Source organism: Oncorhynchus clarkii, chromosome 16 (genome assembly GCF_045791955.1).
Source record: "Oncorhynchus clarkii lewisi isolate Uvic-CL-2024 chromosome 16, UVic_Ocla_1.0, whole genome shotgun sequence".
NCBI lineage: Eukaryota > Metazoa > Chordata > Actinopteri > Salmoniformes > Salmonidae > Oncorhynchus > Oncorhynchus clarkii.
In genome coordinates, this window is record NC_092162.1 from 6,871,936 (window position 1) to 6,895,677 (window position 23,742).

At 40.8% G+C, this 23,742-nt stretch overlaps 2 protein-coding genes across 2 annotated transcripts; both read right to left on the reverse strand.

Moving 5' to 3' along the window:
* Window positions 1-7,583: 7,583 nt before the first annotated feature.
* On the reverse strand, window positions 7,584-11,705 carry LOC139367420 (leucine-rich repeat, immunoglobulin-like domain and transmembrane domain-containing protein 2). Its single transcript, XM_071105627.1, has 3 exons — window positions 11,592-11,705; window positions 10,540-11,327; window positions 7,584-8,561 (listed from the first exon to the last, which is right to left on the reverse strand). The coding sequence occupies exons 1-3, from the start codon at window positions 11,702-11,704 to the stop codon at window positions 7,714-7,716; spliced, it is 1,749 nt and encodes a 582-aa protein (XP_070961728.1). The 5' UTR covers window position 11,705; the 3' UTR covers window positions 7,584-7,713.
* Window positions 11,706-17,310: 5,605 nt separating this feature from the next.
* On the reverse strand, window positions 17,311-21,863 carry LOC139367421 (leucine-rich repeat, immunoglobulin-like domain and transmembrane domain-containing protein 1). The gene is made up of 4 exons (XM_071105628.1): window positions 21,710-21,863; window positions 20,669-21,132; window positions 19,708-20,013; window positions 17,311-18,395 (listed from the first exon to the last, which is right to left on the reverse strand). The coding sequence occupies exons 1-4, from the start codon at window positions 21,832-21,834 to the stop codon at window positions 17,311-17,313; spliced, it is 1,980 nt and encodes a 659-aa protein (XP_070961729.1). The 5' UTR covers window positions 21,835-21,863.
* Window positions 21,864-23,742: the final 1,879 nt, after the last annotated feature.

A 23,742-nucleotide genomic window follows, 5' to 3' on the forward strand; every position in this document is an offset into this window, starting at 1 on the left:
CTGTATGAACGGAGATGTTGTAAAATTGGCCATAAACTAAAGCATTAATTTCCACGCTGTGCAAACTACATGAAAATTAATGGGATACATAACGATACAATATATTCTATATATGTGTGTGTATGTATGTATATATTCAATAATAATAATGTATGTGGTGTAACACTTGCCTGTTTCTTGAAGTGAAATCTTGATTGTCTTTCTTTTTTCGTTTTGAATAAATGTATGAAAAATAATTGTTGTGATTTTGTTAGTTCATAACTAGCAAGATATACAGGACGTTTTAGATAACAACAATAAACGGAGAGAAGAAAAAATAAGTAATCCGCACACTGCTCTTGATCGTATCACTGCTCTTGATCGTATCACTGCTCTTGATCGTATCACTGCTCTTGATCGTATCACTGCTCTTGATCGTATCACTGCTCTTGATCGTATCACTGCTCTTGATCGTATCACTGCTCTTGATCGTATCACTGCTCTTGATCGTATCACTGCTCTTGATCGTATCACTGCTCTTGATCGTATCACTACTCTTGATCGTATCACTGCTCTTGATCGTATCACTGCTCTTGATCGTATCACTGCTCTTGATCGTATCACTGCTCTTGATCGTATCACTGCTCTTGATCGTATCACTACTCTTTAATTAGCTTTACGCATCGCCCTCACAGCCTTTGTCAGAGCTTAAGATAACAATAAACTACAATACTGAAATAATTTTGTGATCTGCAATAAATTACATTAAAAAACAAAAATACATGTTTATGTGTAGATGTCAGTGGAGGCTGCTGAGGGGAGGACGGCTCATAATAATGGCTGGAACGGAGCAAATGGAATGGCATCAAACCATGTTTGATGTATTTGGTACCGTTCCACTGATTCCGCTCCAGCCATTCGCATGAGCCCGTCCTCCCCAATTTAAGGTGCCACCAACCTCCTGTGATAGGTATGGTACTATATGTCATTATTCAATCAAAGGCGTGTTGTCGACACGTGCATTGCACTTGACTTTTAAAGATAATTCACACACATGAATGGTCTCAGGATGCTTTACTGTTGGCATGACACAGGACTGATGGTAGCGCTCACCTCGTCTTCTCCGGACAAGGTTTTCTCCGGACGTCCCAAACAATCGGAAAGGGGATTCATCAGAGAAAATGACTCAGTCCCCAGTCCTCAGCAGTCCAATCCCTGTACCTTTGGCAGAAAATCAGTCTGTCCCTGATGTTTTTCCTGGAGAGAAGTGGCTTCTTTGCTGCCCTTCTTGACACCAGGCCATCCTCCAAAAGTCTTTGCCTCACTGTGCATGCAGATGCACTCACACCTGCCTGCTGCCATTCCTGAGCAAACTCTGTACTGGTGGTGCCCCGATCTCGCAGCTGAATCAACTTTAGGAGACGGTCCTGGCACTTGCTGGACTTTCATGGGTGCCACAACAATTACACTGCTCTCCTTGAAGTTCTTGATGATCCGATAAATGGTTGATTTAGGTGCAAACTTACTGGTAGCAATATCCTTGCCTGTGAAGCCCTTTTTGTGCAAAGCAATGATGACGGCACGTGTTTCCTTCAGGTAACCATGGTTGACAGAGGAAGAACAATGATTCCAAGCACCACCCTCCTTTTGAAGCTTCCAGTCTGTTATTCAAACTCAATCAGCATGACAGAGTGATCCCAAGCCTTGTCCTCGTCAACACTCACACCTGTGTTAATGAGAGAATCACTGACATGATGTCAGTTGGTCCTTTTGAGGCAGGGCTGAAATGCAGTGGAAATGTTTTTTTGGGGGATTCAGTTCATTTGCATGGCACAGAGGGACTTTGCAATTAATTGCAATTCATCTGATCACTCTTCATAACATTCTGGAGTGTATGCAAATTGCCATCATACAAACTGAGGCAGCAGACTTTGTGAAAGTTAACATTTGTGTCATTCTCAAAACTTTTGGCCACGACTGTACAAGGACAGAGAGCTGTTTGGCATCTCTGTTTTGATAATGTACCACTTTTACTAAGGCTGTCTCAGCTCAGCTGTTTGGCATCTCTGTTTTGATAATGTACCACTTTTACTAAGGCTGTCTCAGCTCAGCTGTTTGGCATCTCTGTTTTGATAATGTACCACTTTTACTAAGGCTGTCTCAGCTCAGCTGTTTGGCATCTCTGTTTTGATAATGTACCACTTTTACTAAGGCTGTCTCAGCTCAGCTGTTTGGCATCTCTGTTTTGATAATGTACCACTTTTACTAAGGCTGTCTCAGCTCAGCTGTTTGGCATCTCTGTTTTGATAATGTACCACTTTTACTAAGGCTGTCTCAGCTCAGCTGTTTGGCATCTCTGTTTTGATAATGTACCACTTTTACTAAGGCTGTCTCAGCTCAGCTGTTTGGCATCTCTGTTTTGATAATGTACCACTTTTACTAAGGCTGTCTCAGCTCAGCTGTTTGGCATCTCTGTTTTGATAATGTACCACTTTTACTAAGGCTGTCTCAGCTCAGCTGTTTGAAATCCAATTTCTCCAGAATTTTGCATAAGAATGGAATGTTGGTGTCAGGTGCGTGCGTACTGGTAGCGAAGTCAGGTGCAGGAGAGCAGAGAGTTGTGAAACAGGCGCACACTTTATTGAGGCAGGAGCTAACAGCAGACGGATGCTACTGCGTCAAAAACCTCCAGCAAAAATGGCAAAAGTGCAAAGCCTCGAAAACAGTCACTAAAGCTATAGTTTACCAAATAAACATACTTCGTGAAATAAACACGGAACATGGAAAACCAGCCTGGCGCGTCACATAAAACACGTAACACAAAACAATTCCGCACAAGGACATGGGGGGGGGAACAGAGGAATATATATATATATGCAGTGTGATTAGGGAATGTAAACCAGGTGTGGGGGGAACAAGACCAAACAAATGGAACAATGAAAAATGGAGCGGCGATGGCTAGAAGGTCGGTGACGTCGACCGCCGAACGCCGCCTGAACGAGGAGAGGAGCCGAATTCGGTGGAAGTCGTGGCAGTTGGAGATTGTCAGAAAATTGCTAAGAGCTGAAGAATCTACATTACTTTCCTTCAGAAGGGGTTTCACCATAGCAGTTTTTAGTGAAGTGGGGAAAGTGCCTGTGAAGGGAGTGATTAACAACAGCTTGCACTTCTTCAGATAGGCAATTAAAAACTATTTTGAAGAAGGTTGGGGGGGGGGGGGGGGGGTAGGATTGAGAAGGCAGGTAGAAGGCTTAAATTGTGATATAACTTTTCCTGAGCATATCTGTGTCAAATCCATAGTGCCTTTGTGTGGTAGACTAGGGACAATATCATCAAGCTTCTCATCAGATCTTGCTTATGCAGCACACTCCTCATATTTAACCTTGGAAGAAAGTTCACATAGGTTTGAGGTAGAATTTATGAGCTTATGGTCCCGTGTAGCTCAGCTGGTAGAGCATGGGGCTTGCAACATCAGTGGTAAGGGTTCAATTCCCACGGGAGGGCCAGTGTTAAAACGGTATGCACTCTGTACTGTAAATTACTCTGGAAAAGAGTGTATGCTAAATTACCTCCACAAACATGAGGCCATCAATGGTTGAGAAGAGCACTCTCAAATTATTCTGATTAAGTTAGAAAAATGAACATGTCTGCAATGTCTAATTGTCTTGTTATACAGGATATGCCAAGTTGCTCTTAGAATATAATAATGGCAACCAAATCTCTCTTAGGGCCCCCAAAAGGCTATAGCCGGCCCTGATTGTCTTCATAAGTGAATGCTGTCCCTGGGTAAACGGGTGATATTAACCCTTTAAACCTTACCATTAACACTCTATTCTACAGTCAAACTGACCTGCTTGACCCTCTCGTCTCTCTATTCACTCATTCATGGGTAATGCTCACTTAGACATAATTGGCTTTTGTCTTTTGGCGGCTGAGAATGTTGAATGCAAATTCCGGTGAATCTTTCAACTGGGAAACCTGAACATTTTGTGAAAGTTATCGGAATTTTAGGCGTAATAAATTGAAAGACGTAAACTTACGATGATACAAATCAAAGAAGTAGAATATCTTTGACTCCACAATAGATGTGCTTTTATTCAAGACTATACATGTTTTGATCACATTGGCATGTGAAAGACAGATATTTTAGGCAATTGTTGAATTCAAAAATACATTCAAGTAAATTAAGGACTAAATTATTTACCCCCTTAATGTGACAGACAATATATATTTTATATAGATAAAAAAAATAATAATATCAGAAATGATCATCTAATGCAGCTTTCAGTAAACTCAGAGAATATCTCATGTTGTCTATTCTCTCTGAGAGACATGGTTAGGATCTATGTGAGACCCAAATGGGACCCTATTCACATTGTAGTGCACTACTTTTTATCAGGGCCCATACGGAGTAGTGCACTACTTTTTACCAGGGCCCATACGGAGTAGTGCACTACTTTTGTCCAGGGCCCATACGGAGTAGTGCACTACTTTTGTCCACGTCCCATTGGGAGAAGTGCACTACTTTTGACCAGAGCCCATAGGGGTAGTGTACTGTATAGGGAATAGGGTGGCATTTGGTAAACAGGTGTGGTTAAGAGGTGTAAGATCTAGAGAGATACAAGATACAGATGATAAAAAAAACAATATATGATAATCTCTTTACCAGTGTATGAATAAACACGCACCAAAACAACGCTTCTACATAACACATCCTTTTGAGTTGTGGTGCTAAAATCAAAGTGTTAGTCTGTGAACATGCACTCCCTTCCTGTTGGCCCTATCCCTTGGATGTTTACAGATCTGCAGGAAGTCCCACAACTAAACCTCTTATACCTATCCTATCCTATAGGATAACCTATCCAGACAAGGGTTATGAAATTACAGTAACTTTCCTAAAATTCCCAGGTTTTCCAGAAATCCTGGTTGGACAATTGCAGATGTCCTGCTTATTCCCTCCTGATTCCATGAATCTCCAACCAGGATTTCCTGATTCCATGAATCTCCAAACAGGATTTCCTGATTCCATGAATCTCCAACCAGGATTTCCTGATTCCATGAATCTCCAATGAATATCCAGGATTTCCTGATTCCATGAATCTCCAACCAGGATTTCCTGATTCCATGAATCGCCAGGATTTCCTGATTCCATGAATCTCCAAACAGGATTTCTGGAAAACCTGAACATTTTGTGAACGTTACCAGAATTGTACAACCCTAATCCAGACCCTTCAGATTTGTAAACATCAAAAGCTTAAGGTCAATGGGATCTGGGTAGGGAGCAATTAGGATGGTGTTGTCTCAAGTGTCCAACTTCACCCCTAACTCTAATCCCAACAACCTTCACCCCCAAGTCTAATCCTCACCATCCCACCCCCACGATCCCAAAGTGAGTCAAAAACAGGAAAAGAGTAGCAAAGAAGCCTCATACATTACGTAGGTAGTAGTGCAAAGGCTGTATACAGTATGTATTCATGTACATTTAACTGAACCTAGGAGAGGTTCAACGAACCGTGAAGAAATGCAGTCCATTACATTCTGAAGACAAGAACATATGTGCAACTATATTGCATGTACAGAATTAACAGGTTTTTTTTTGCCAGATGAGATGAATTCTCCATTTTTCTTTTAAAACAGAGATCAATCAAGATAAATAGATACAGTATATAAACTCATTAACAATATACTCTTTCTACAGACATGGAGAAAGGCGTTTCACTCTTAACATGACAACTTGAAGCTTAACAAATGTATTTCCTAAAGCTTCACTTCACATAAGACTGTTCCCCACTATTACAGATAAGTGTTCCTCTAGACGTCTTGTACACGTTTTAAAACGTTAAACCTACAGCGAATATAGCTTTGTCTCTAGTGGTTGTCTCTAGTGGTTGTCTCTAGTGGTTGTCTCTAGTGGTTGTCTCTAGTGGTTGTCTCTAGTGGATATTTTTTTACTTTAAACCTACAGCTAATATAGCTTTGCTCCAGTGGTTGTCTCTAGTGGTTGTCTCTAGTGGTTGTCTCTAGTGGTTGCCTCTAGTGGTTGTCTCTAGTGGTTGTCTCTAGTGGTTGTCTCTAGTGGTTGTCTCTAGTGGTTGTCTCTAGTGGATATTTTTTCACTTTAAACCTACAGCTAATATAGCTTTGCTCCAGTGGTTGTCTCTAGTGGTTGTCTCTAGTGGTTGTCTCTAGTGGTTGTCTCTAGTGGTTGTCTCTAGTGGTTGTCTCTAGTGGTTGTCTCTAGTGGTTGTCTCTAGTGGCTGTCTCTAGTGGTTGTCTCTAGTGGTTGTCTCCAGTGGTTGTCTCTAGTGGTTGTCTCTAGTGGTTGTCTCTAGTGGTTGTCTCTAGTGGATATTTTAAAATGTTAAACCTACAGCTAATATAGCATGGTGTCTCTAGTGGTTGTCTCTAGTGGTTGTCTCTAGTGGTTGTCTCTAGTGGTTGTCTCTAGTGGTGTCTCTAGTGGTTGTCTCTAGTGGTTGTCTCTAGTGGTTGTCTCTAGTGGTTGTCTCTAGTGGATATTTTTAAACTTTAAACCTACAGCTAATATAGCTTTGCTCCAGTGGTTGTCTCTGGTAGATCTTGTGCTTTTCCCCTGTGGTTGTCTCTAGTGGTTGTCTCCAGTGGTTGTCTCTAGTGGTTGTCTCCAGTGGTTGTCTCTAGTGGTTGTCTCTAGTGGTTGTCTCTAGTGGATATTTTTTCACTTTAAACCTACAGCTAATATAGCTTTGCTCCAGTGGTTGTCTCTAGTGGATATTTTTAAACTTTAAACCTACAGCTAATATAGCTTTGCTCCAGTGGTTGTCTCTAGTGGTTGTCTCTAGTGGTTGTCTCTAGTGGTGTCTCTAGTGGTTGTCTCTAGTGGTTGTCTCTAGTGGTTGTCTCTAGTGGTTGTCTCTAGTGGTTGTCTCTAGTGGATATTTTTAAACTTTAAACCTACAGCTAATATAGCTTTGCTCCAGTGGTTGTCTCTAGTGGTTGTCTCTAGTGGTTGTCTCTAGTGGTTGTCTCTAGTGGTTGTCTCTAGTGGTTGTCTCTAGTGGTTGTCTCTAGTGGCTGTCTCTAGTGGTTGTCTCTAGTGGTTGTCTCCAGTGGTTGTCTCTAGTGGTTGTCTCTAGTGGTTGTCTCTAGTGGTTGTCTCTAGTGGATATTTTTAAACGTTAAACCTACAGCTAATATAGCTTTGCTCCAGTGGTTGTCTCTAGTGGTTGTCTCTAGTGGATATTTTTAAACTTTAAACCTACAGCTAATATAGCTTTGCTCCAGTGGTTGTCTCTAGTGGTTGTCTCTAGTGGTTGTCTCTAGTGGTTGTCTCTAGTGGTTGTCTCTAGTGGTTGTCTCTAGTGGTTGTCTCTAGTGGTTGTCTCTAGTGGCTGTCTCTAGTGGTTGTCTCTAGTGGTTGTCTCCAGTGGTTGTCTCTAGTGGTTGTCTCTAGTGGTTGTCTCTAGTGGTTGTCTCTAGTGGATATTTTTAAACGTTAAACCTACAGCTAATATAGCTTTGCTCCAGTGGTTGTCTTTAGTGGTTGTCTCTAGTGGTTGTCTCTAGTGGATATTTTAAAACGTTAAACCTACAGCTAATATAGCTTTGCTCCAGTGGTTGTCTCTAGTGGTTGTCTCTAGTGGTTGTCTCTAGTGGATATTTTTAAACTTTAAACCTACAGCTAATATAGCTTTGCTCCAGTGGTTGTCTCTAGTGGTTGTCTCTAGTGGATATTTTTAAACTTTAAACCTACAGCTAATATAGCTTTGCTCCAGTGGTTGTCTCTGGTAGATCTTGTGCTTTTCCCCTGTGGTTGTTTTTTTCGTCTGAGGACTTACTCCTCTTCTTCATCACCTCTTCAGAGTCTCCACAGAGTCCTTCATCGCTGGCGGCCTGGAGGCTGTCGAAGGTCCCCTGTCTCTCCCCATTGGTCCTCAGGGTCTTCTCCTGCCTCCTCCTCCTCTTACACTGCTCCGTACAGCGGTCCAGGCAGCTGAACTTACATCTGGTGTCGGTGGTGCAGGCGTACATCCCCACGGGCACCGCCAGCACCATGGCGCACACGATTACGATAATATGGATGAGCTTCTCCCGTTGTTCCAGCTGACTGATGTCACTTCCTGTTACAAACACGATGCACTGGCCGGCGCGGGGCATCTGGTTCTTCAGCGTTACACACACCTCGTATTTAGTAACCGGTAGGAGGTCGTTGACCGAATAGGTGTTGATGCCCGGCCCGATGTATGTCAACTCCTTTTTGTCAGAGTGGTATTTCCCCAAGTGGATGGTGAACCAGGTCTCTGCAGGGTTGTCCGTCGCCGCGTACCACTCCAGAGTGATGCCGTAGACCGTCTGCTTGGAGATGCGTATGTCAATGTAGACGTTCTCGTCGGCTGAGGCCAGGGGGAACGGGGGCAGAGACATGGCGGCACCGACGGAGGAGGAGGATGCGTTGAAAGACTTGATGTTGACCAGGACACTGACGGAGGAGTTGCCTATGAAGTTGTTGGCGAAGCAGGTGTAAGCGCCTCGGTCCGCCAGGTGAAGGGATGGGATGACCAGCTGAGATCTGATGGTCTCATCGTCCACACGGGTCTCTGAGACTGGAGAGAAAGGAGAATTATGTTACAACTTAATCAACAACGGTGGATAAAAATCAACATATTGTACATGTATAATATGCAGTATTGTTTATGTTATTTGTTGCATTAGGCATTATTGTTGAGTTTGCCTACAAGAAAGGCAGTGTCATACACTGTTTAAAGCAATCTATAAACATCAATAGCCAACCAAACCCTGTTTCAATCTATAAACACCAATAGCCAACCAAACCCTGTTTCAATCTATAAACACCAATAACCAACCAAACCCTGTTTTAATCTATAAACACCAATAACCAACCTGTTTTAATCTATAAACACCAATAGCCAACCTGTTTTAATCTATAAACACCAATAGTCTACCGGTTTTAATCTATAAACACCAATAGCCAACCTGTTTTAATCTATAAACACCAATAGTCTACCGGTTTTAATCTATAAACACCAATAGTCTACCTGTTTTAATCTATAAACACCAATAGCCTACCGGTTTTAATCTATAAACACCAATAACCAACCTGTTTTAATCTATAAACACCAATAGCCAACCTGTTTTAATCTATAAACACCAATAGTCTACCTGTTTTAATCTATAAACACCAATAACCAACCTGTTTTAATCTATAAACACCAATAGTCCACCTGTTTTAATCTATAAACACCAATAGCCTACCTGTTTTAATCTATAAACACCAATAGCCAACCTGTTTTAATCTATAAACACCAATAGTCTACCTGTTTTAATCTATAAACACCAATAGTCTACCTGTTTTAATCTATAAACACCAATAGTCTACCTGTTTTAATCTATAAACACCAATAGTCTACCTGTTTTAATCTATAAACACCAATAGTCTACCTGTTTTAATCTATAAACACCAATAGTCTACATGTTTTAATCTATAAACACCAATAGTCTACCTGTTTTAATCTATAAACACCAATAGCCAACCTGTTTTAATCTATAAACACCAATAGTCTACATGTTTTAATCTATAAACACCAATAGCCAACAAAACCCTGTTTCAATATATAAACACCAATAGTCTACCTGTTTTAATCTATAAACACCAATAGTCTACCTGTTTTAATCTATAAACACCAATAGTCTACCTGTTTTAATCTATAAACACCAATAGTCTACCTGTTTTAATCTATAAACACCAATAGTCTACATGTTTTAATCTATAAACACCAATAGTCTACCTGTTTTAATCTATAAACACCAATAGTCTACCTGTTTCAATCTATAAACACCAATAGTCTACCTGTTTTAATCTATAAACACCAATAGTCTACCTGTTTTAATCTATAAACACCAATAGTCTACCTGTTTTAATCTATAAACACCAATAGTCTACCTGTTTTAATCTATAAACACCAATAGTCTACCTGTTTTAATCTATAAACACCAATAGTCTACCTGTTTTAATCTATAAACACCAATAGTCTACCTGTTTTAATCTATAAACACCAATAGTCTACATGTTTTAATCTATAAACACCAATAGTCTACCTGTTTTAATCTATAAACACCAATAGTCTACCTGTTTCAATCTATAAACACCAATAGTCTACCTGTTTCAATCTATAAACACCAATAGTCTACCTGTTTTAATCTATAAACACCAATAGTCTACCTGTTTCAATCTATAAACACCAATAGTCTACCTGTTTTAATCTATAAACACCAATAGTCTACCTGTTTTAATCTATAAACACCAATAGCCAACCTGTTTTAATCTATAAACACCAATAGCCAACCTGTTTTAATCTATAAACACCAATAACCAAATGAATGTATGAAATAAACATGCTTTAGCCTACTTGGTTTAAATCCTGTCATCAGAGTGGTGTAGTTTACAATAAACTATGAGTGACCGACATATGATATCAGTCACTGGTAAATACCCTACCGCAGCAAAGTCACAGCAATCTAATAGATGGTAGTTTAGAAGTTGCAATGAAATAAAACCTTTACCAGTAAATCCCCGTATAATCTTCAGGCTGTATGACCAGTGGATGGCGGGGTCAGGCCTGGCTTTGACTAAGCACCGGAGGATTACCTTGTCCCCCAGGGACACCGTCATGTTGCTTTCTGAGGCCGAGGCCTCGGGCTTCATACATGTTTTCAAACCGACTTCGTGGAAGAACTTTCCCGCTCTGGAACTGGGGCCCGTGCACATCAGGTACGAGTTCATCAGAATTAGAGGCGGACTAACACTTTTGATAAACTCTACGAAACCTTTGAGGCGGCAGTCACACAGCCAAGGGTTGTCGTGCAGCGCTAAAACAACGTTGGCCTCTCCACTGCTGGGCTCTGTACCTCCTTTTCTCTCCTGAGTGTTGAGGAGAGGCCAGTTGAGGAAGACATCCCTGGATATGACAGTAAGCTGATTGAAGGATAAGTCTAAATAGGTCAGGCCTGGAAGTTGTCTCAGGGCAGATTCCGGGAGCACGTCTAGTCGGTTATGTTTCAGGTCCAAAATCTTCAGGTTCGGCGTATCCTGGAACGCTGTCCATGGGACTGAACGCAGCTTGTTCCCCTGTAGCCGTAGTTCGGTTAGATTCGTCAGCCCCTCCAGACTCTTGATGTTCATTAGGGTGATGTCGTTGAAATTCAACCACAGAGACACCAAGGCACTAACTTTAGAGAAGGAGCCGCGGGGTAATTCGGTCAGATGAGAATTCTCTATTCGAATTTTACTGAAATCATTTGGAACATTGTCTGGGATTCGTCCCATGGCTGTTTCCATGCAAAGTAGGGATCTAAAATGAAACAAAATTATGTTGGTTAGAGTTATAATTTAATGTTTAAATGAAATAAACAAAACTAGGTTATTTATGTTCTCTTAGAGTAAGTTATCTCTCCACATTGTGCATTGTTAAAACAAGTTCTGAAAAACACCATTGAGTTTAGCAATAGGCTAAAGTCTATCAGTCAATAGGTCTACTGCATAACGTACTGACACGGTAAAGAAACTCGGTACAAAACTAGTTAGCCTACAAAATAATTGACAACAAACAATTTACCTTCCCAAGTTGTCATTTGTGCAAGAGCAGCCGGGTAAACAAGATGTTGATCCAGGAGTAACTCGACAGAATAGCAACGCTATAGTTAAAACTGAATACAAGGTGGCGGCCATATTCCTTTAACAGAAACGCATGTGAAGCATTTGAGCAGGGCATCTCCACCGGGACGGACCGTATAGGTAAAGCTATTACTTTAATCTTCCTAGTGACGCAATTTCTTAAGACCCCAAAGGACATGATAAACACACCGGAGGTTTGTATTTTTAGCAATGAGCCTCATTGACTGACTGTCTATATGTGCTAAACTAAATATGTGCTAAACATATGTTCACTAATCCCTAATCCCTATGAATTAATGGGAAGGTTTTCAGGAATAATACGACTTGATATTGAATATGTACTGACAGTGACCTGGCCCCAAAAAATAAAAATAGAAATAGATTATCAGGGAGCATAATACGCAATCTATAGATTTGTCTTACTACAAACCAGCTGAGAAAATGGCACCATATACCCAACGCCTATTATTTGTATACTGCGTGAAACCAAGGATCACAAAAAAACAAAGAGCTCGCGGTGCCTTTTTAATTGAGGAACGTTGGAAGAGGTCTTCAGACATACATAGTCTGCAGATGTTAAGTGTACAAAGTAAAGGACTACAGTGACCATGACACAAACAAACACTGGTCTAAGGTACTTAATACTGGAAAATACTGGAAAGTACTACTTACATTGTTTTTGGGGGTATTTGTACAGATGTTAGTGAACAAAGTAAAGGACTGCAGTGACCATGACAAGGAAACACTGGTCTAAGGTACTTAATACTGGAAAGTACTACTTACATCGTTTTTGGGGGTATTTGTACAGATGTTAGTGAACAAAGTAAAGGACTACAGTGACCATGACACAAACAAACACTGGTCTAAGGTACTTAATAAAAATACTGAAAAGTACTACTTAAGTTGTTTTTGGGGGTATTTGTACAGATGTTAGTGTACAAAGTAAAGGACTGCAGTGACCATGACAAGGAAACAAGTTGTACACCAAACAAACACTGGTCTAAGGTACTTAAGTAAAAATACTGGAAAGTACTACTTAAGTTGTTTTTTGGGGGTATTTGTACAGATGTTAGTGTACAAGTAAAGGACTGCAGTGACCATGACAAGGAAACAAGTTGTACACCAAACAAACACTGGTCTAAGGTACTTAAGTAAAAATACTGGAAAGTACTACTTAAATCGTTTTTCGAGGTATTTGTACTCTATTAATTATATGTTTTGCCAGCGTTTACTTTTACTGCACTACATTCTTAAGGAAAATGATGTGCTTTTTACTGCATACATTTTCCCTGACACCCAAAAAGTACTCATTACATTTTGAATGCTTAGCAGGACAGGAAAATGGTCTAATTCACACACTTATCAAGAGAGAATTTCTGGTCATCCCTACTGCCTCTGATCTGGCGGACTCACTAAACACATACTTCGCATGTAAATGATGCCTGAGTGTTGGAGTGTGCCCCTGGCTATCTGCAAATAAAATGGCGCCATCTGGTTTGCTTAATATAAGGAATTTGAAATTATGAATACTTTTACTTGTACTTTTGCTTTTGATACTTAGGTATATTTAAAACCAAATACTTTTAGACTTTTACTCAAGTAGTATTTTACTAGGTCACTTTTACTTGAGTAAAAGGTATCTATACTTTTACTCAGGTATGACAATTGGGTATTTTTTCCAACACTGCACAGAAAACATATCACGTGGCACTATCCATGGTGCTGATCGCAACCAATTATGTATATAATACATTAGATGACTGACAGGGGGCGCTGTTTTGAAGCCACCGAGCTTAAACAGACGGATTTTGATGTGGATTTGTGTATTATGCTAATTAGATGTCCGTGCTAGACATCGACTCTAGGGGGTTAAAGTATAGTTTTTAAGAGAGTACCAATATCACTGTCCCCACTACAGCAAAAAAAGATTAAATGCATTTGCTCCCGAGTGGCGCAGAGGTCTAAGGCACTGCAGACACCGTGGTTTGTAACCAGGTTGTATCACATCCGGCTGGGATTGGGAGTCCCATAGGGCGGGGCACAATTGGCTCAGCGTTGTCCTGGTTTGGCTGGGGTAGGCCGTCATTGTAAATAAGAATTTGTTTTTAACTGACTTGCCTAGTTAAATAAAGGTTAAATCCATATATATATATATATATATATCAAAAATTGTCCTTGAAATATTTCATTTAAATATTGAAGAATTCTATTACAGTTTTTTTTACAATCACTTTGGCACTAATTTCGGAACCTTGATGTCATTTTTCAAAACTCCAGACACAAAACTCACAATCAATGATCAAAATGCAAATTTTTCAAAACTCTAACACTAACACTTTTTCCACGGTGTTGTACGTTAAGAGATGCCCTTCTGCACACCACTGTTTAAAACAGCTGTTATTTGAGCATGTGTGGCCTTTCTGTTAGCTTGAATGAGTCTGGACATTCTCCTCTGACCTCTCTCATTAACAAGGTGTTTTTGACCACAGAACTGCCGCTCACTGAATGTGTTTTGTTTATCGCACCATTCTCTGTAAACTCTAGAGACTGTAGTCTCTATCCCAGGAAGGCAGCTGTTTCTGAGATGCTGGAATCACCATGTGTGGCATCAACAATCATACCACAGTCAAAGTATCTTAGATTATGCATCTTGCCCGTTCTAATGTTAGGTCGAACAACAACTAAAGCTCTCTACTCTTGAGTTTCAGGCAGCCACATGATTCGCTGTTCTAATGTAACCTTCTTTGATGGGCTAAATAAGGTCTAGAGCTGATGGCATGACCTACAGTATGTCATTGTGTGGGATAATGTCAGGTTCCACCATGCTCAAATGGTGCAAGCATGGTTTCAGGCCCATCCACAATTTACTCTCCTTTCCTAAAACCCGATTGAGGAATTATTCTCCACATGGAGGTGGAAGGTATATTGTAGGCGCTCTCACGAACAGGCCACCCTTCTCCAGGCCATGGATGATGCATGCAATGACATCACGGCAGATTAGTGTCAGGCCTGGATTCGCCCGAAGATTCTTCCCAAGATGTTTGGCTAATGAAAACATCCATTGTGATGTGGATGAGAACCTGTGGCCAAATCCACAAGACAGGGTTGATGGAAATATAGAAGTACAGTAATCAATCCTTTGTTTTTCTTTTTACAGTAAGCCAGGTGAGGAACACTGCAGTGATGTTTTACAGTAAGCCAGGTGAGGAACACTGCAGTGATGTTTTACAGTAAGCCAGGTGAGGAACACTGCAGTGATGTTTTACAGTAAGCCAGGTGAGGAACACTGCAGTTGATGTTTTACAGTAAGCCAGGTGAGGAACACTGCAGTGATGTTTTACAGTAAGCCAGGTGAGGAACACTGCAGTTGATGTTTTACTGTAAGCCAGGTGAGGAACACTGCAGTGATGTTTTACAGTAAGCCAGGTGAGGAACACTGCAGTTGATGTTTTACAGTAAGCCAGGTGAGGAACACTGCAGTGATGTTTTACAGTAAGCCAGGTGAGGAACACTGCAGTGATGTTTTACAGTAAGCCAGGTGAGGAACACTGCAGTGATGTTTTACAGTAAGCCAGGTGAGGAACACTGCAGTTGATGTTTTACAGTAAGCCAGGTGAGGAACACTGCAGTGATGTTTTACAGTAAGCCAGGTGAGGAACACTGCAGTGATGTTTTACAGTAAGCCAGGTGAGGAACACTGCAGTGATGTTTTACAGTAAGCCAGGTGAGGAACACTGCAGTTGATGTTTTACAGTAAGCCAGGTGAGGAACACTGCAGTGATGTTTTACAGTAAGCCAGGTGAGGAACACTGCAGTGATGTTTTACAGTAAGCCAGGTGAGGAACACTGCAGTGATGTTTTACAGTAAGCCAGGTGAGGAACACTGCAGTGATGTTTTACAGTAAGCCAGGTGAGGAACACTGCAGTGATGTTTTACAGTAAGCCAGGTGAGGAACACTGCAGTTGATGTTTTACTGTAGTTTTTTTCTTTTTTTGTAGCAAATTATTTTTGCTTTAATTCAAAGAAATCTATGAGTGATTTTATTGTATTTCATCAATAAATGTCATATTTTGTTCAATGATTCCACTGTGTCTGTAGTATTCTCTCCACTAGTCCTTTTACAGTGATGTATTTACGTGTAGTACCATAATGAAACATGTATCACATATTTTGTACTACAATATTTAATGATTGAACGAACAACTACACAGTGAAACTATCGGTATCTTGTGTGTGGGTGATCTAAATGAATGGTCCTATGGTATTTCATGATAAATTAGTTATTTGAACCAATGATTCTGCAAGTGCAAGGTTTCTTTAAAGATATGAATGCACAATGCAATGTTTTGAACATTGGACAGCCTGTGTTACAAGTGATGACCGTTTTGAGTTTTGTGTCTAGAGTTTTGAAAAATGACCACAAGGTTCTGAAATTAGTGCCAAAAGGATTGTAAAAAACGGTAATTCCTATGGATGGTTGAGCCTTCTGAAGAGTACCAATATGGCTGACCGGTGGCTTCAAAGCCTCTCATTGGCCAATATGGGAGTGGAGCTGGAATGGAGCGAGGAGTGGAGCTGGAATGGAGCGAGGACGCTCAATTTGACTGGAGCGTGGAGCGAGTTTCCCAAAGGCTGGAGCGCCGGCCTTCTCGCCCGCTCCAATTTCGCTCCAGTAGCGCACCAGGAACGCTCACGGTATGCCCGGACCAGCATGCATTTGTAGTCTACTTGTGTGCTGCTATAGCCCCTTGCTTTAGCCACTGTCAGGGAGTTTGCTAAATATTTAAAATGCCTAAAGAAAAAAAATATATATTGGGAGGAAAATGCTTTTACGGAGCAGGTAAGGATTTAAGAGGACACAAACATTTATAAAAAAAAGTTTTAATTTTGTCATACATTTATACATACACATCAGATCATAGATACATATTACAAAATATATAGTATGTTAGCTTTGATTGGACAGTAAAGCTGGCACATTAACATATATGGTAAATACAAAAAAAAGTATAAAATATCACTAGAGATGAGTTCTGCTTCAACAATACTTTACAAATACTTTATTTTGTCAAATAACAACAATTCTGAGGTCAGATTAATTTCAGAACAACTCTGCCATTCCTCTTTCTCCTTGCAAAACTTCATTAAGAAGATGGGCTTAATGTATTCTAGTAGAATGGGCCATTTAGAGTTCCATATTCCATTCTGAATCTGGGAATCTTCCACACAGAATTTCTGTAAAACCTGGGAATTTTGGAAAAGTTAAATACTGCCCTTAAAAGTGCATGACAAATACAAAATGTTTCTTTGCAGATCAGAAATCATTTATGACAAAAAAAATATAATATATATAAAATATATAAAAACGTTTTTTATTACAGTTCACCAGGTCAAGGGTTGCCTGTATTCCCATAATCACGCTTATGTCGACAGTTATTTATCTAACTCACATATTCACCACACGTTTTTTTTTCCAAAGGAAAGAGTGTCAATGCAACTAGCTAGCCTTTTGTTTCTGTCCAGTCTCTGAGCAGTTTCACTCATGCTACTGTCAACTACTGGCTGAAATCATACAAAACCTTAGTAACAAATATTTAAATTCTGCTTGGAAAGGACAGACTTTCTCTGCCCTCTAAAGGCTTGAGGCCATCAGTTGGTATCAACAAAAGTACTCGTTAGGCGGTCCCTCAGTCCTACAAATGGCCTCGGAGTCCACACTGCACCTAGCAGAGAGCAGTCTGTTGGACTCGTCTGGCTGTTGCCTGGCAAGGTACTCCCCCTCCATCCCCTTAGGGTTCTGTCCCGGGGATAGGGTCTCGAATGTCACATATGATTCTTGGATATCTTTGGATTTTCTCCCCAGTAGCTTTTTGCAGCGCTTCTTGAGCGCCCCGCAGCAGACGATCAGTGTCAGGGGGACAGCGATCACGCAGGCCACGGTGATCACCACCACGTTAATGAGCTTCTGGGTGCCGCTTGCGCTGGCCGCCTCGTCCGTCGAGAAGATTACACACTGCTCCTTTTTAGGGATCAGGCCTTTGACGCAGACGCAGGCGATGTACTTTGTCCTTGGCACAAGGCCCTCAATTGTGATCCGGTTCTTTCCCGCAGCGACGTTGATCCTCCGCATGTCCCTCTCGCCGAACACGGCGTACAGGACGCTGAACTCGGTGGTGTTCTTTGCCGCCGGGGCCCGCCAGTTCAGGGAGACGGTGTGATCGGTGTCCCCGATTATCTTCACCGAACGCACCACCCGTTTCTCCGGCGGTTCCGGCGCCTGTAAAGAAGAGGCGTCGGCTGCTAGGTTGCTAAGGACCTCCTTCTCCACTTCCTGCATCGCCGTCTCCGTGATGGGAGGACCGGGCGTCTGTCCGTCAACCACGCTGTTGGAGATATCGTAGCTCTCGATATCATACTGTCCTGTAAAACCGCCCGGTCCTAGTGGTTCGATGATGGGCGTGACTGCCGTGGTGGTTGGTGGAGGTAGGTATTTTGCAACAAGTTTATCCTGGTAGGCAGCTTTCCCAAACCCACCGGTTTTCCGTCCCCTTTGTTTTTTAGTCTTGGAGCTGCCACCTTGTTCCTCATTTTTTAAGGAGTCTGTGATAACTAGGGAGATGATGGCATCTGCAGTCCCCAGGAAGTTGGTCGCTTTGCAGATGTATTTCCCAGAGTCCCTGTAAGAGACAGCACGAACACTCAGGATGGACCAAATGATTCCCTCCTTTGAAACTTCTTCCTGAACTATCAAAGAAATACGAAAGAAAAAGTGGTTAGATCAATTAGTGAAAAGAAATCAGGCCACCCATCTGTAATCTAGGAAATAAATCCATCCATCTGTAATCTAGGAAATAAATCCATAAATCTGTAATCTAGGAAATAAATCCATCCATCTGTAATCTAAGAAATAAATCCATCCATCTGTAATCTAGGAAATAAATCCATCCATCTGTAATCTAGGAAACAAATCCATCCATCTGTAATCTAGGAAATAAATCCATCCATATGTAATCTAGGAAATAAATCCATCCATCTGTAATCTAGGAATTAAATCCATCCATCTGTAATCTAGGAAATAAATCCATCCATCTGTAATCTAGGAAATAAATCCATCCATCTGTAATCTAGGAAATAAATCCATCCATCTGTAATCTACGAAATAAACCCATCCATCTGTAATCTACGAAATAAACCCATCCATCTGTAATCTAGGTAATAAATCCATCCATCTGTAATCTAGGAAATAAATCCATCCATCTGTAATCTAGGAAATAAATCCATTCATCTGTAATCTAAGAAATAAATCCATCCATCTGTAATCTAAGAAATAAATCCGTCCATCTGTAATCTAGGTAATACATCCATCCATCTGTAATCTAGGAAATAAATACATCCATCTGTAATCTAGGAAATACATCCATCCATCTGTAATCTAGGAAATAAATCCATCCATCTGTAATCTAGGAAATAAATCCATCCATCTGTAATCTAGGAAATAAATCCATCCATCTGTAATCTAGGAAATAAATCCATCCATCTGTAATCTAGGAAATAAATCCATCCATCTGTAATATAAGAAATAAATCCATCCATCTGTAATCTAGGTAATACATCCATCCATCTGTAATCTAGGAAATAAATACATCCATCTGTAATCTAGGAAATACATCCATCCATCTGTAATCTAGGAAATAAATCCATCCATCTGTAATCCAGTCTATTTCAGTTTCTGACTGTACAGTGCCAAAAATAGATTTCCTAAGTACGTACTTATTTTAGGCAATAGGCAGACATGTATTCCCTGGTCCCAGATCTGCTTGTGCTGTCTTGCCAACTACGCCAAACATGACCATAAGAGTTTCCAAGACAGCACAAACAGATCTGGGACTAGGCTACAACCTGCCATGACTGGAGCAGGTTTAGCCAAACTAACTGTTTTGTGTTACCCTTTATCCATTTTTTTTTAACGTATGTACTGTAGCTACTGCTTGTTCTTGGCTGTATATCTATTTGTTACACATTAAATGCATTCAATCAATAAATCAATGGAACTCACCAGTGCCGTTCATCTGTTTACCGTCTGCCCGGGTCCAGGACAGCTCTGGTACTGGGACTCCGATTGTCCCACAGCGCAGCAGGACGTTGTTCCCCAGGGAGCTCCTGACCCGGGCCACAGCCGTGTGGACACGGGGCTCCTGGCACTTCCGGAGCTCCGTCTCGCTGAGTGACACTCCCGACAGGCTCTCTGGGTCCGCGCAGTGCAGCCTGGTGTCGATCAGAGTCACGGATGGCGACGGAGACTTCTGGAACTGGACCACGTCATAGAGCCGGCAGTCGCACAGCCACGGGTTGTCATGGAGACCTACATCAATGAAGAAAATAAACATTTCACCAGAAAATACATTTTTGTTTTTGTTTATTAGACGCTCTTATCCAGAGCGACTTAAGAGTGAGTACATTCAACTAAAGTAGGTAAGGTAACAACAATGGTAGCTAAACAAAGGTAAAATAAAAACAACATCACTTTTAGCATGGCAATAGATAAGATAGATATGCTTTTTGGTCTTAACGTTTTTGCTCTGTCTGAACTATGACCATGTATTATGTGTTTACAATGGCAGTTTAGCAACAACAAAAAAAAGTAATTGAAAGTAGAAGTAATCATGCTAGTTTGAAGTGAGACTAGTGAATGTAGTCACAATTAACACTACAGTATGGCTACCTTTACTATAATTAGAGTAATCCTTACACTACTCCCAAATGCTGATGCTGTCTCCTCCAACTGTCCATGTAATGCTATGTAACACACCAAAGGTACTCATGAAATGCATGTTGGGATAAAACCACCTTGACAAGCAATGTTGTAGATAGCATATTTTTAAAACCTTTTCCTGTGTATCAATTTCATGTCATTTAAGGCTTGCAAACCAAATGGGATTCCCTCTAGGTAAATAAAGATAGCTTTAATTGGAATTGATTGATTAATTAATTGCTTAATTGGTTGTTTAGATCCTTACCTAGAATATATTTGGAACTTTCCCCATCTCCTTGAGATGGTTTCACAGATAACCACGTAAAGAGAACCTCAGGAGGAACCGTGACTAGGCTGTTGCTAGATAAGTCCAGGTAGGTCAGGTTCTTGATATAGATGGCCGCCTCGGCCGGGATCGACGATATCTTATTATTATGCAAGTCCAGTAGCCTCAGGTCGGGCATATCAGTCAGAGATTCCCAGGGGAAAGAGGTGAGAGCGTTCCCTTCCAGTCTCAGCTCATCCAGACTTCTCAGGCCACGGAAGCTGTCTACATTCAAAGAGTTCAGAGAGTTGAAAGAAATGCAGAGCAATTCCAAACTGTTGAGGTAGTGAAAGGTTTCGCTGGAGATCCTTGTGATGGCAGTCTTCTCGATCCGCAGTTTCGAGGTGTCTGTAGGAAAGTTGGGTGGGATTAGAGTGATCTCTGGGTCATTGCAAAGGACACTCCTAGATAGATGGAAAGAAAGGTAAACACAGGTTAGTGAATGTCACTGTATAACCTATTATAACAGGGTTATGTAGATAATTCAACTGTATTACAAGGTTGACTCAATTAACCGTGTGTGCATGACATTGGATAGCTTGACAATTAATGCATACAAAAAAATCACACTAAATATTTGATTTGCTCTGTTTTTAATCGTTGGTTTTTTCGCTTATTTTATTCCTCTGGGTCTAAACGTGGTGAATACACCAGGATCAATGAAGAGCGGTAGATAGCCGAGTGTGTTGGGCCAGTAACCAAAAGGTTGCTGGATCGAATCCCAAGGTTAAAAATCTGTCATTCTGTCCCAGAACAAGGCAATTATCCCACTGTCATTGTAAATAAGAATGTGTTCTTAACTGATTTGCCTAGTTAAAATGAAAGGGGATTAGAGCAGCGCAAATTAATCCTCAGACCTATATAAACAAATAAAGAGCTGATTTTACCTGCATATTCCGACCCAGTAGCACACAACAGAAAACAACATATAGAAGGTGTTGACATTAATATTTTAATTTGTAATAATTGCATTGGTCTTACCTTGCTTTGGATCCGTCCGATAGTTTGTGAAAGAAACAGCTACATTGAAACGGACACGTGCTGCATACACACCGTCCGAGGCAAAGTAATGCCAAGCAGAAACACAGACTAAAACCTTGAACCATTTTCTCTCCGAAACTTCACTATCAAATATAGAAGATAGTTAGATCTTTTTTAAAAGTACTGTTTATTTTGTTATTCCCGAGCCTGCGATGCATCATGTGTGTGTCCTGCTATCTCAGTATCCCATATTGGTCTGAACGTCGTTCCCGAAGCCTGAGATAAAAAAGAACGGAGGGATTAGTGGAAAGGAATTGGGTTATTTTCATTTACGCGAGTATTGCCTTCTGGCCTGGCAGTTGATTAACGAGCTGTGTAAGTTTGCTTATTTTTATATGCAGAGTAAAAACGCTTATCTATAGTTGGGGTTTATTATAGAGATGGGAGTGCACCATCAGTCTAAATGCAGAGTAAAACACTTCCCTATAGTTGGGGTTTATTATAGAGATGGGAGGGGACCATCAGTCTAAATGCAGAGTAAAACACTTCTCTATAGTTGGGGTTTATTATAGAGATGGGAGGGGACCATCAGTCTAAATGCAGAGTAAAACACTTCTCTATAGTTGGGGTTTATTATAGAGATGGGAGGGGACCATCAGTCTAAATGCAGAGTAAAACACTTCCCTATAGTTGGGGTTTATTATAGAGATGGGAGGGGACCATCAGTCTAAATGCAGAGTAAAACACTTCTCTATAGTTGGGGTTTATTATAGAGATGGGAGGGGACCATCAGTCTAAATGCAGAGTAAAACACTTCCCTATAGTTGGGGTTTATTATAGAGATGGGAGGGGACCATCAGTCTAAATGCAGAGTAAAACACTTCTCTATAGTTGGGGTTTATTATAGAGATGGGAGGGGACCATCAGTCTAAATGCAGAGTAAAACACTTCCCTATAGTTGGGGTTTATTATAGAGATGGGAGGGAACCATTAGTTTATATGCAGAGTAAAACACATCCCTATAGTTGGGGTTTATTATAGAGATGGGAGGGGACCATTAGTTTATATGCAGAGTAAAACACTTCCCTATAGTTGGGGTTTATTATAGAGATAGAGATGGGAGGGGACCATTAGTTTATATGCAGAGTAAAACACTTCCCTATAGTTGGGGTTTATTATAGAGATAGAGATGGGATGGGACCATTAGTTTTGGTGGTTCATTTACTTTTATAGAAGCACTGCATGCATTTTCTTGAATGTGACAATATAAGGTAAGTGCAAAAGGAAGCTATTATTTTTTCAAACATAACTATTACCATAGTCTGTCATTAAAAGGTTGCATACCATGATTTTGACATAGAACTCATTATTTCTTACATTTTTGAAACTTTGTGCAGTATTTTCAGGCTAAATATCTATTAACAAAGTCACACCGATGAAAGATATCCACCAGTATTATCAAAACCCATACCAGTAGCAGCCTCCTTTCCCCCAATGCACTGTGGGGTACAGTGTTCTAGACCCCCGTGGGACCCTACATAACATGGAACGCACCACTAGATGGCAGCTAAGAGTAATAGAAAACAATCCATCCATTTGATTTGTAAACTTTCTTAACCTGTATATTTTGGTGAGTCAGGGTCAGGGTTTTAGAGTCAGAGTCGTGGTTCTAGGGTCAGAGTCAGAGTAAGAGTTATAGAGTCAAAGTCAGGGATCTAGAGTCAGAGTAAGAGTTCTAGAGTCAGAGTAAGCGTTCTAGAGTCAAAGTCAGTGTTCTAGAGTCACAGTTCTAGTCAAAAGTCAGGGTTCTAGAGTCAGAGTAAGAGTTCTAGAGTCAACTTCAGGGTTCTAGAGTCAGAGTAAGCATTCTACACAAGGGCTTCTGACGGTTTCAACATTCTATGACTATGCTTCTTCATCCACTTAATGTTTATAGCCCCTTGTTCCTGTAGGTCTGGACATCTATTAGTCTGCAAAACTACTGATCCCTCCCCATGACACACTTTCCATCTGTGAGAGTGGCTTAGTGTGAG